Source organism: Acomys minous (assembly GCF_964271855.1).
Source record: "Acomys minous genome assembly, chromosome: 2".
In the NCBI taxonomy this organism is placed as follows: domain Eukaryota; kingdom Metazoa; phylum Chordata; class Mammalia; order Rodentia; family Muridae; genus Acomys; species Acomys minous.
Window position 1 is genome coordinate 75,706,877 of NC_140484.1, and position 13,736 is coordinate 75,720,612.

The 13,736-nt window shown below is 50.9% G+C and overlaps 1 protein-coding gene across 7 annotated transcripts in view; it reads left to right on the forward strand.

Annotated features, from left to right (window-relative positions):
- ARHGAP17 (Rho GTPase activating protein 17) overlaps nucleotides 1-13,736 on the forward strand; it is an 89,656-nt gene that overhangs the window by 37,437 nt on the left and 38,483 nt on the right. For 6 of the 7 annotated variants that reach the window (XM_084772339.1, XM_084772335.1, XM_084772333.1 and 3 more), the window contains exons 3-6: nucleotides 3,014-3,118; nucleotides 9,245-9,318; nucleotides 10,875-10,986; nucleotides 11,169-11,245. In XM_084772339.1, the coding sequence (XP_084628465.1) occupies nucleotides 3,014-3,118; nucleotides 9,245-9,318; nucleotides 10,875-10,986; nucleotides 11,169-11,245 (368 nt within the window). Of the gene's footprint in view, nucleotides 1-3,013; nucleotides 3,119-9,244; nucleotides 9,319-10,598; nucleotides 10,746-10,874; nucleotides 10,987-11,168; nucleotides 11,246-13,736 lie in introns of those variants that run through there. The other variant, XM_084772338.1, reaches the window with a different exon arrangement.

The following is a 13,736-nucleotide window of genomic DNA, read 5'->3' on the forward strand; positions in this document are numbered from 1 at the left end:
TTCTCAACAACTGCGGGCTGCTTGCGTCTTGGGAGCTTAGGCTTGTAGCAACATGGCAGATGTGGTCTAAGCATTTGGTGTCAGCAGCTCAGACCCTCCTTCCTTTTCCTGTCAGGCGACTTTGGCCAGGGCCACTCTGCTCCACCTGTCAAATCTCCCTAGCTTTGGCCTTGGAGAAGACACTGTGGCCTTTATAGACTTTATCTCTGTTCACATCCCTACCCACTGCAGAAGGCTCAGGGAGGGCAAGCCTTGGCTGCATGGAGTCTCTGTTAAGCTGCTTGTCCTGCCTGCTTGCCTTGTGGTTCCTAACCTATAGAGCAGACTGTCTACTCAAGTGAGGTTCTAACAACCAAGAGTCTGGCCCTAGGAGACTGTCTGTCAGGCACTTTCAGGTAGAATATAGTCATTTTGGTTTCCATGGACAACAGATTAGTGCTAGATTACCTCAAACAAAACAATGTAGTGTGTGAATTTAGCTTGTACACGTCCTTTTGATAGCGTCCTTATTTACTCACTCAGTCACTGTTTGTAGTGCTGAAAATCAAACCCAGGCCTTTGCTCATGGTAGGCAAGCAGTCAGTTACTGAGCCTCGCTCTAGCCCTGCCTGCACTTTAAATCCTCTCTTGGTTATTCACAGCACCTAACACCATACTAGTGCTGTATGCATGGTCCTTACGCTGTGCTGTTTAGGGAACAGCTATGAAAAGTGCACACATGCTCTTACAAAAGGTTTTCCCCCCTTTGGATGTTTTTGGTCCGTGGTTCGCTAATTGTATGGATGTTAAGTGCATGGATATGGAGGGCCAGTTGATTTGGGTCTTGGTGCTGAGGATTGAGCGAAGAGCAGTCCAAGCTGTGTTCTGCCTTGAGCTACACCTCCTGCCTAGTACATTTTTAAGCACCAACCCCCCCCCCCAACTCCCCCTGTTATGAACCTAGCCTTCAACGGCTAAATCATCTGTCTGGCCCAAAGCTTTTTTTTTTTTTTTTTTTTTTTTAGGCAGACTCCCCGTTCAAGGCCTAGCCTTGGCTATATAATCAGACCTTGTCTCAGAAAACAAAACAAAACAAAAAACCCAAAATTTGTTAAGAAATTAGGTTCTTGACATTTCTTAGTTTCAGGCATGTATTTTAACTTCATTTTCTTCCTGAAGCGCTGTTTGTGTCAGCCAAGCTTTAACTAGGGTTTCACGTGTTTTTTCATGCTGGCCTGCCCCATTAATATACATTATCTCGTTTAATTCTTGTAGTTCTGAGATGAGGCTCTTGTACCAGGAGGAGAGCCAAGGCCTGGTGGCCCTCAGGCTTAACTGTCAGTTATTGTCTGTGGGGTGTGAAAGCTTTGCCCCCTCTGGAACACAGACTTTTCTTTGCTGTCTGTCATAACTGCCACAGATGTTTTCCCTCCCTCTTTTCTGCTGCTTTTAACTTGAAAGAAAAACAAAAACAAAACAAACAAAAAACCCCAATGGTTCCCAGTGCCAGCTCTCCTGCCAGGACAGACCCTGTGGCCTACAGTTGGCAGTCTCTGCCCGTGATAAGGGAGTGAAGCACATGGTGAGGAGACCCGTCAGTGGAGCCTGAGAGGGGGGTTTGATTTTGCTCTATCTCCACTACAGATCTCTGAGGTGACACTGCCTTCTTCTCTCACCCATCTCTTTCTGCCAGAGCTGCCTTCTGTTTTAGTGGCATGGTGTTGCTCCAGGAGGCTGTGAAGCCCAGCAGACAGAGTCTGGAATGTATTCCCTGTTGCTTTTCTAGTACCAGGTGTAGGAGAATGCTCGTACTTGGTTGAGCTTAGTCACAAGTAGAGACCTTCTGATCCTGTGGCAGATACTGGCCCAGGCACCTGGGGAGACCAGCAAACAAAACAGACAGGCTCCTGTCCTTGTGGAGTTGACTTGATGATGACAAGTCTGGGGATTCCAGGGATTCATTTGTTCTTATGGCAAATGGAGACTGTGCGTTTTCTAATGCTCTGAAATGTGGCCACTGTAGATCGGGAGTTGGGTGTGCGTGTGTGTGTGTTTGTGTGTGTGTGTGTGTGTGTTTGTGTGTGCGTGCGTGCTGTGGCACATGTCGCTGAGTCAGGGCCTGCACATCACAGTCCTGATGACTGCTGTCGGGGTACCTTTGAGAAACAGTCACAAAGCAACTAGCAGTCAAAATGTATTCTGCTTTGAACGTGCTGATTTTTCATTAAAATAGGAAGCATCCCTGAGGCCTTGCTCTCCATCTTCATGAGTCATCAGAACACAAATTTTTGGCATTCCTTCCTGTAATAAGCAGCCCTCTTTGCCATAAACAGCTATATCCCCGCAGTCTTATTTTAGGAGGCTAGTCAAGATCTGTGGGTCCCAAGGCCAGTATTTCTTACTGCTGGGTACCCAGTCTGCTGTGTGGGGGGGCCTCATTGAAACAGAAACGAAAACCTGCCCAGAACCTAATGTGGAAAAGGCTTTTTTTGACACTGATCTTGTTTCAGTTGTGCTGCATGGACTTGGGGTCTGCTGCTCTATGCTTCTGGTATCACTGTTGACTTATCCTACATGGCAGTAGGTAGGGATTGGTTCGATTGGCCCTGAGCTTTGCTGGTGCTCTGGCTAGAGAGCTGACTGCCACTAGTTGGCCTCACAGATGTAGTCACAACTGTCCCTTAGCCTGAACAGAGTCAGCTTTGGAGGACATTCAGTGTAAGGAGGCCAGCTGTGTGTTTTTCTGGAGGTGACATCTCAGGGAGAGGAGTGCTACTTGCAGCTAATAGGTAGAGGCCAGAGATACCACTGAACACACCACAAGTGTACAGGACAACTTCCTGCATCCCAGGACTATCAAGTGTCAGCAGTGAGAACCGTAGTGTGGGTGAGGGGGAGCTGTCCATCAACACCCAAGAGCCGAGACGTCTCACCACAGCTTGCTTTTCCCACCTCCACGCACATACCACACGTGGAAGAAGCTGGGTTTCTTTGTAAGCCCTATAAAATGGCTCTTTTGTCTCTGCTTTGACAGATTGAACGGCGCCTGGACACTGTGCGGTCGATGTGCCACCATTCGCATAAGCGTTTGATAGCATGCTTCCAGGGTCAGCATGGCACCGATGCCGAGAGGAGACATGTGAGTATCAGATGTGTGTCAGGGCCACATCAAAATGGCCATTCAGCGGCACACCATGAAACTAGGGTTTGCTGCTTTGTTAGTCACCAGACGTCACAGAAGGAAGAGCCAGTATGCAAATGTCTGTGTCAGCCTTTTGAGTTTCCCACAGTTACTTACAGGTCACTTGACCACAAGGTTTTCCCTCCCTTGCACAATAATTAGGATTCTGCAGTTGTGTAAATCGAGTGGACATTTGCATACACCTATGGGTCCAGGAATGCTTACTTAGGCCTGTCCTTCAGGGACAGACGGTCATTGGTTCTGTCTCCGCTGTGCCTCTTCTAGCCTGACTTCCGCCCTTGTCTCCACCCGTCTGTAGCTGCCTTGCTGGTTAGCCTTGTGGTTCTTGCTGTGCGTGTCTTTAAAATTCCTTACCCCTGCCTCATCCCTAGCTTCTCCTTAGGGTGAGACCCGGTTGTCGTGAGTACCTGACCTGTTGGGACTGTCGTCCTGTTTCCCTTCAGAACCACATTTCTTGCCTCCAGTTCCCATCCTTTTTGGTCAGAGTCAGTTGCCAAGATGGAAGATGCATATTCTGTGGTGCTGGTGGCATAGCTGAACCCATGGAGGTGTCCAGAAAGCTAGCAGGAGCCCTTAAGGGCTCTGTTGCTTGGCAGTATTGGGGTGCAGTCCAAACTCTGTAGCATGACTTAAGCTCTTTGTAATCTAGTCCCTCTAGTTCCCATTGCAGGCCAGCCGCATCTTACCCAGCGGGCCCTAAATATAACACTGTCCTTCACACAGCCGTGGCCTGTTGTTCCTGTTGTCTGCTTTGAGATACTGCCTGTCACACCTGTTCATTAAAAACAAACCAAATTTTTATTGAATACCCACTGTGTTTGAGTGCTAGAGATACAACAGTGCTCCTGGCCCAGTGGGTGATGGATGCCACCAATAGATAATTACCAGACAACGTGGTAAACAAAACATGCCTAGGATGCTGTGGGAGGGCTGAGAACAGAGAGTAGAAGAAGTAGTCACGTGGGTTTCCTTAGGGCTCAGTGCCTGGTGAGAACATGCCAGAAGTCGCAGCAAAGAGCTTCATCCTAGTGTCTGAAATGTCGGATGATTTCATTTTCCTTTAAAACCTCAAGCAAATGTACCAGAATCTCCGAAGGGAGACAAGAAGAGTTGCCATGACAGTGGTGAGAAAAAAACAGCAGTCCTCAGGAGAGCATATAACATGGAGAGGGCTGCGGGAAACAGGTAGAGCTCCCAAGGGCACAGCGGGAGCTCCACCACGTGGGAAGAGAGATGAGGCAGCAGCCTTCTCAGCTCCTGGAGCCTCCATGGACAGAGCAGAGCATAAAGTGGGTCTTTAGACAGACAGTGGCCTGTCTGTGTGTTGGCACGCATGTCACCAATGGAGAGGTTTTCAGTCCCTCCCTGATGGTGGAAGAGCTGTTCACCCCTGGGAAGCGGGTCCTTCCCCGTAGTGTTCCAGTGTGGTTAGATGTCTCTTTGTTAATAAGCTCATTCGTTCAGCAGAATCTCCTTGTGTATGTATCCCGGAACCAGGGCCAAGGATATAGATACAGGGATGAAACCACAGCTGGGATCATAAGTGGCACAAACAGGATCCTTGTGATTTTCCCCTCCAGAGACTCATGGAGTTTTAGAGTTGCGTAAAGTCTGCCTCTGCCTCTCTTGATTACTGTGTTCATCTTAGATTTCATCTCTTTTTGAAAGGAGCTCACCCAATCTGTGAGTTATCCTCAGCTGTGCTCAGGTCGTTCTGTTTGGAAAGCATGGCAGCATGTAGTGGTCTCCCTGTGTTGCTGGGGTCCTCTGGAAGAGCAGCAAGTACTTTCAGCTGCGGAGACATCTCTCCATCTCTGTTCATAATTCAGTTCAGAATGTGCAAAAGAACGTGAGTCAGGGTGCATGCAGGCACGTCAGCCGACGGGCAGTGTCTGACTGAGTGTCCTTTTCACTGAGGAGACAGAGTGACATGGTTTTGCAGAATCAAAGCATCGTGTTGCGAGCTCCATGTCATTAGAAGCAGCCTCCCTGTTACTTCCCAGGCCTCTCCTACACGCACTCCAAGATAATGCCAGCCAGTGGGACACAGATGCTGACTGTTGCTCGTTGGTGCTGAGGCCTGTACTTGTGCCCTCTGCGAGGCTCCGGGCCAGCCACTCCACCTCTGGGGCTGAGTTCCCTGTCAGACGATCCATTTGATGCTTTAAAACACAACAAAACTTGTTTAGATATTTTAGATATTTAAATCTGAGTTTTAAGACTATAGCAAAATCAAGACCCAGTTTAAGAATGTTCTATCCAGACTAGACAGATGGCTCAGAGGTTAAGAGCACCATCTGCTCTTCTAGAGGTCCTGAGTTCAATTCCCAGCAACCACATGGTGACTCACAACCATCTATAATGTGATCTGGTGCCCTCTTCTGGCTCGCAAGTGTACATGCAGGCAGAATACTCTATACATAATAAATTTAAAAATCCTTTAAGGGGGGAGCGGTGCTGGAGAGATGGCTCAGTGGTTAAGAGCACTGCTTGCTCTTCCAAAGAACCTGGGTTCAATCCCCAGAACCCACCTGGCAGCTCATAACTGTCTGTAACTCCAGTTCCAAGGGATCTGACGTGTACATACCAATGTACATAAAAGAAAACTAAAATAAAAATACTTTTAAAAAAAGAATGCTCTACCCAAAGTTTTACAATTGAGCATTTTATTATATTTACTTATGATGATATTTAGAGAACAAAGTCTGTTCATGAAACACTGTGAAACTCTGGAATCCAGGGCTGGGGCTCTAGCTCAGCTGGTAGACTGCTGGCCTGGCATTCATGAGGCCCTGGTGTCAGTCCTCAACACCACACAGACTTAGTGTGGCAGTACCTGCTGTGGTTTTAGCACTCACTCTGGGATGTGAAGATGGGTATCAGAAGTTTAAAGTCATCCTCGGCTACATGGCGAGTTCAAGGCCAGCTCTAGGTACATGAGACCCTGTCTCAAGAACAAGCAAGGGTTGGCAAGATGGCTCAGCTGGCAAAGGTGCTTGCCGTCATGCGTGATGTCCTGAGCTGAATTCCGGAAGCCTACGTGGTAGAAGGAGAGAACTGACTGTCCTCTGAAGTTGTCCTCTGGCTTCCACATTTGCATTGGTACAGGTGCAACCCCCCAACACACACACAGTAAATGAATTATTTTTAATATTTTTAATTTTTAATTAAAAATTAAAACACAATATGAAATCCAGAATGCTCTGAAATCAGAATCTTTATGAGTGCAGACTTTGGACCATTACACGTTTTTGATTTTCAAGTTAGGGATGCTCACCCGGTAAGGACAGTGAACATATTCCAAAGTCTAAAAATCTGAACCACTTCAGGTCCCAAGATTTCAGATAAGCCTACTGAGTCTCTGTTCACCTGATTAATTAGTAACAGCAACAGCAGCAACTGCTGAGCCCCTGGGGAGCACACGCCATGTGGGGGCAGCCCCGTGTGCCGGGCACACCCCATATGCAGGGCACTCCTTCCCCGTGTGCCAGGCACACCCCATATGCAGGGCACCCCTTCCCCGTGTGCCGGGCACACCCCATATGCAGGGCACTCCTTCCCCGTGTGCCGGGCACACCCCATATGCAGGGCACTCCTTCCCCGTGTGCCTGGCACACCCCATATGCAGGGCACTCCTTCCCCATGTGCCAGGCACACCCCATATGCAGGGCACTCCTTCCCCGTGTGCCGGGCACACCCCATATGCAGGGCACTCCTTCCCCGTGTGCCTGGCACACCCCATATACACGGCACTCCTTCCCCGTGTGCCGGGCACACCCCATATACACGGCACCCCTTCCCCGTGTGCCTGGCACACCCCATATACAGGGCACTCCTTCCCCGTGTGCCTGGCACACCCCATATGCAGGGCACTCCTTCCCCGTGTGCCTGGCACACCCCATATGCAGGGCACTCCTTCCCCGTGTGCCTGGCACACCCCATATGCAGGGCACTCCTTCCCCGTGTGCCGGGCACACCCCATATGCAGGGCACTCCTTCCCCATGTGCCTGGCACACCCCATATGCAGGGCACTCCTTCCCCGTGTGCCTGGCACACCCCATATGCAGGGCACCCCTTCCCCGTGTGCCTGGCACACCCCATATGCAGGGCACTCCTTCCCCGTGTGCCTGGCACACCCCATATACACGGCACTCCTTCCCCGTGTGCCTGGCACACCCCATATGCAGGGCACTCCTTCCCCGTGTGCCTGGCACACCCCATATGCAGGGCACTCCTTCCCCGTGTGCCTGGCACACCCCATATGCAGGGCACCCCTTCCCCGTGTGCCTGGCACACCCCATATGCAGGGCACCCCTTCCCCGTGTGCCTGGCACACCCCATATGCAGGGCACTCCTTCCCCGTGTGCCTGGCACACCCCATATGCAGGGCACTCCTTCCCCGTGTGCCAGGCACACCCCATATGCAGGGCACCCCTTCCCCATGTGCCTGACACACCCCATGTGCAAGGCACTCCTTCCCCGTGTGCCTGGCACACCCCATATGCAGGGCACTCCTTCCCCGTGTGCCTGGCACACCCCATATGCAGGGCACTCCTTCCCCGTGTGCCTGGCACACCCCATATACAGGGCACTCCTTCCCCGTGTGCCAGGCACACCCCATATGCAGGGCACCCCTTCCCCATGTGCCTGGCACACCCCATGTGCAAGGCACTCCTTCCCCGTGTGCCTGGCACACCCCATATGCAGGGCACTCCTTCCCCATGTGCCTGGCACACCCCATATACACGGCACTCCTTCCCCATGTGCCTGGCACACCCCATATGCAGGGCACTCCTTCCCCGTGTGCCTGGCACACCCCATATACACGGCACTCCTTCCCCGTGTGCCGGGCACACCCCATATGCAGGGCACTCCTTCCCCGTGTGCCGGGCACACCCCATATACAGGGCACTCCTTCCCCGTGTGCCGGGCACACCCCATATACACGGCACTCCTTCCCCGTGTGCCTGGCACACCCCATATACAGGGCACTCCTTCCCCATGTGCCGGGCACACCCCATATACAGGGCACTCCTTCCCCGTGTGCCTGGCACACCCCATATGCAGGGCACTCCTTCCCCATGTGCCTGGCACACCCCATATGCAGGGCACTCCTTCCCCATGTGCCGGGCACACCCCATATGCAGGGCACTCCTTCCCCATGTGCCGGGCACACCCCATATGCAGGGCACTCCTTCCCCATGTGCCTGGCACACCCCATATGCAGGGCACTCCTTCCCCAGGTGCCGGGCACACCCCATATGCAGGGCACTCCTTCCCCATGTGCCGGGCACACCCCATATGCAGGGCACTCCTTCCCCGTGTGCCTGGCACACCCCATATACACGGCACTCCTTCCCCATGTGCCTGGCACACCCCATATGCAGGGCACTCCTTCCCCGTGTGCCTGGCACACCCCATATACAGGGCACTCCTTCCCCATGTGCCTGGCACACCCCATATGCAGGGCACTCCTTCCCCATGTGCCTGGCACACCCCATATGCAGGGCACTCCTTCCCCGTGTGCCTGGCACACCCCATATACACGGCACTCCTTCCCCGTGTGCCGGGCACACCCCATATGCAGGGCACTCCTTCCCCGTGTGCCGGGCACACCCCATATACAGGGCACTCCTTCCCCGTGTGCCGGGCACACCCCATATACAGGGCACTCCTTCCCCATGTGCCTGGCACACCCCATATGCAGGGCACTCCTTCCCCATGTGCCGGGCACACCCCATATGCAGGGCACTCCTTCCCCATGTGCCGGGCACACCCCATATGCAGGGCACTCCTTCCCCGTGTGCCTGGCACACCCCATATACAGGGCACTCCTTCCCCATGTGCCGGGCACACCCCATGTGCAAGGCACACTCTTATGTGCTGAGCAAGCCCTATGTACAAGGCACCTGAAGTTAATTTAGTTAAAGGACAGCCACAGGGACAGCCCTCTTCCTTGTGCAGGTTGCCTGGAGGGCAAGGGTGTCCAGAATCACCTGAAGTAGACCAGTGAGAATGGCTGTGAAACTACAGATAAAAACCTACCTGTCTTTGCCTTGCAGAAAAAGCTTCCTCTGACAGCTTTTGCCCAGAACATGCAGGAGGTCTCAGCCCAGCTAGAGGAGTCTCTCTTGGGGTAAGAATTGTGCTTTTGGAGAACCCTTGGCCTGGAGCCGGGGACGTGGGTAGCCACCATGGGAATTGGGAGCACAACGGTGGGGGCTTTTCCATCAGAGGAGCAGCTTCGACCTTGGGGAGAGCTACCTCAGAGCTCGGATACTGGGGATGACCTCACTGGGAGCTTGGATGGGATTGGATGGAAAAGGAGCCATTCACAAGGGTCAGCGTGTGTCCCAGTCCTTGCACCTGAGCTTGTACACCTCACCATGTCAGTGCAGGCTCAAGAGTTAGACTGTCCTTCAGAGTCACGTACTGTAAGTGTGGCCACCAAAACATGGAAGGTGGTCATCTGAATTACGTGGCTTATGTGGTGGTTGTTTTAACTCCAATGGTATACCTAGTTTATTTTCTCTTAAAATATATATATTTTTTAACTGATATACATAATTTTATATTTATGGGTCTAAGGTGGTATGATGTATAATTATTATATCTGGGTAATTGGAGTACTTATTACCACACATAGACACATATATAAACTCACACATGCACATTCTAAGTCGTTTCTCCCAGTCTTTTGAAACCTCTTTGCCTCCTTGTACCAATGTCATTTTCCTCGCACCAGTGATGCTGTGTATAAGCCCATTGCTGAATGCTCTCTAAGTATTGGCTCACTTGGCCTTAGAAGTGCCTAGGAAGTAGGCAGAACTGATGCTTCCGTTTTACGGATGAGGGACACTGGCAAGAGAAAGGGTAAGGAGACTGCCTGAGACCCCACAGCCGCAGAGAACAAAGCCTGCATTCAGACTCTTCACCCCTCACACTCCACCCTTTCTGTGCCAAAAGAACTTCACAGAGAGTCGGACGGCCTTGGTGCAGAAGTGCAAGAGGGTGCAGTGAGCCAGTGGAGTTAAACATTTTCACACGCGTTTGGGGTTACACCCGCTGTGTGGTTAAAGAAAATGAAAAGGAAGTACGATGTTCGAGTGGCGCAGTCTCACGGTCCACAGATGTTAGTCAGCCACCTCATCTGCAGCCAAGGACCTCGTGTGGTGCTGGGGAGGAACCCACATCTGTACTTTGTAAGCTGGAGGCCCAGTTTTTGTGTTAACTCTAGAGGAAGTACTGCTAAGGCTGGACTCACTTACACAAAACCACATATAATGAGTGACTTTTGCATATTTTCAGTTTTTTTAGAGCATTTTGAGAACACTCTTCACCTAACTTGAGAACCTGATTCTTTTAAGTTGTGACTTCCCTGTTCACATTTATCTAAACCCACATTAAGTACATGCCAGAGTGAGTCCTTCCCTCCTTTCCTTGAGCCTTCCCAGGTAGGAACCTAGTGCCTCTCATACCTCTCGGCAGGAACCGCATCAGTGAACCACCTTTCCGTCTCCATCCATCTCATTTTAGAAGCCCAAACCCGGACCTACATTGTAGGTGATAACCCGCAAGCATAGTATTGTAAAGGCTCTGCTATGTTCCTGTCACAGCAGGGTGCAGCCACGTGAATCCTGGTACCGGGTTTTAACGAGTGCATGCTTGTTGTTGTGTCTCTTGTCCCTAAAGGAAGATGCTGGAGACCTGTGGGGACACTGAGAATCAGCTGGCTCTTGAGCTCTCACAGCACGAAGTTTTTGTCGAGAAGGAGATTGTGGACCCTCTCTACAGCATAGCAGAGGTGGGTGCTCGTGCTGCCCGGCCCGGCAGGGACCAGGTGCTAAACGGTTAGTGTGGGCCTTTGAGAAGTAAGGGAAGTTAGCGTCTAAAAGAAAACCTTGTAAATAGGAAACTGCTCTTGGAAGAGTTGAGCTAAAATCCCCAGGTCCATCTGTGTGGTTTATTTTTCCTCCTTCCTTCCAGGTGGAGATTCCCAACATCCAAAAGCAGAGGAAACAGCTGGCTAGGTTGGTGCTGGACTGGGATTCAGTCAGAGCGAGGTAAGGTTACATGCTGTGGAAGTAGTGATAAATGCAGCAGAGTTCTGTGCTGTGATCAGCACACAGGCCTCACAAAGGCAGACACCGAGTCACTAAGCAGATCACAGCCCGCGCACACCTCCTCTAAGCCTGTTTCCTCGTAGCAAAGCAGTGCGGATGTTGTTAGAACATCCTGAACTAAGTGAGCCACCAGAGAAAGGAAGCAGAAAAAAGCACTAAGAAAACTAGATAAATGTATTAATAGGAGAACAGTTGGAGGCTGACAGTTCTAAGACTGGAGTTGAGGAATAATGGATCTGGGATCCTAACCGCTTATGAGAACCTCACCAAGTCCTCCACGGTCAAGAAGTGGAAGGTCTCACAGAACCCTGGAGAGCCAGGGCCACAAACTGTTGACGCAGTTGTGAACTGCGGTGGTGGAGCCTGCATGATTTACACTCTTTATTCTGTAGTGTGTGGGAGCAGAAACAGAAGAACCTACAGCCAGAACTTTCTCTTAGTATGTCACAGTGGCCAGCAAACCCCTATAAAGGGCCAGGTAGGGAATATGTTTAACTTGTACCCCAGATTTGCTCGTTGTAATGGGCACTGCTCTCCTATCACAGCACAAAGCAGCTGTGGCTCAGTGGTGAGCACTTGCAGAGAACCCTGGACTCCATTCCCAGCACTGCAGAAATAAGTGAGTTCATAAAACAAGAGCACCATGGGCAGTGAAACCCTAGATGCAAATCCAGTCCTGGTCGCTCTCACAGTCCTCGTGGCCCTACAGGAGTGAGAGCCCCTCCTGGGAGAGCAGCTCCTGCCCTGGAGTCCTTGGCTGGGGGCTGCTGCTGCTGCAGTTCTTTCATATCTCAGACACCACCAAGGCATCAGCACCCACTTAGCGGGTGTGGATGAGGAAGAAAGAAATGTTGGCCCCTTAGATGTATCAACCAGTGGTTCAGTGTGTCTGCTCTAAGGAATGAGAAAAGGTACAGTTGTCAAGTCGGAGAGTCACTTACTGCATCCGGGTGTGGCGCTCATTTGTTCCCCACCATTCCCTCTCCATTTCCTGCTCTTTATTTTCAGCAGTTATTTCTGGCTTCCCACTTAGTGCAGAGGTCCCTGCTGCCACCTGGAAAGGCCAGGGTGGGGCTGGTGGAAGCTCCCACTGCCTCTGATGAGAGAACAGTTTGACAGACAGACTGGGACCCACACATGCTGACTGTATGATTTTCAGGTGGCAGGACTAGTCCTGCTCTGTCCTTGTCATGTATACATAAGTGTCTAGAACCCTGCATGACAGCCAGACCACGGAATATGCCCCACTAAATGCATTTTTGCTTAGGAGAAAGAATGTCTTCTGGTTAATTGGTGAGGTTGTGTGTGTCCCTCGTTGTGTTTGTCTAAGTAAAATGTAGCTGTTTATCTGTCAGGCATCAACATCTCAAACACATGTGCCTGAGGATATCCAGTACTGATTCTTAGCTTACACCCGTAGTCTTACAGCTTAGTAACTGAATCAAGTATTGGAGACACTGCAGTGGGTGTGTGCCTTATTTGCTTTCACTTGTTCCTGTGTCTCTGCTCTCCTTGAAGATGCTGTCTAATGCAGTGAGTACCTGTGGTCCGCGCACTGCAAACGACTGTGCCTGTCCCTATCCCTCGGTTTTGCTTTTGTTGTTTTGAGGCAGGGTCTCACGTATGGCTCTGGCTGTCGTGGAACTCACTATGTAAATCAGGCTAGCCTAAAACTCACAGAGATCTACCCACCTCTGTCTCCTGAGTGCCGGGATTGAAGGTGCGTGCCGCCATGCACAGCTGCTTGTCCCCTCCTGTACTCTCTGTCCCAGTTCTGCAAGGTCAGCAGTGTTTCCCAGCGTCACACAGCTTCATGAGCTGAAACTGTCCTTGAGACAGCAGCTATTCCACTTCTGGGGACTTAGGAAGCTTTCTGCACCATAGTGGGGACTGGGAGGTGGGTAACTATGGCATCTGCGGGCCAGGGCAGCAGACTGGGGAGCTTAGTAAGTTGCTAGAGTGGGTTGTCGTGCAGTGTCTGCATAGCACCTATGTTTAAACTTTCAATGAGACCAGACATGTCTGTATTCAAACAGGGTTAAAGCATATTTGAAAACCAAAAATAATGCTACAGATCCATTATTCTCATCTGCCCCTCTGCTATTACTATGAGTTTCTGAAATGCTTTCATAGCTGCAGGCTAAAATTCTAGCTTTTACTGCTAAAAGCTATCACAGGGCTCAAATGGTAGAAAGGTATATCCTAAGACGTCCTCAAGAGCAGGCACTTGTTCTCAGGATATAGGGAACATTCTAGATCAAACCAGGAAGAGGGTGCTTCATGGCAAGGATTCCATTATTGGGCCCTGTAGAAAAGAGGGCCTGTAGAAAAGATTGTGTTCCAGCAGTAGTGCTTGTGTGACACACGATCTGCCTGGCTATGCCACCCCTAGCACTACAGGAGTCCTGCCCTTTGGAGAAGTTTTTGCCTG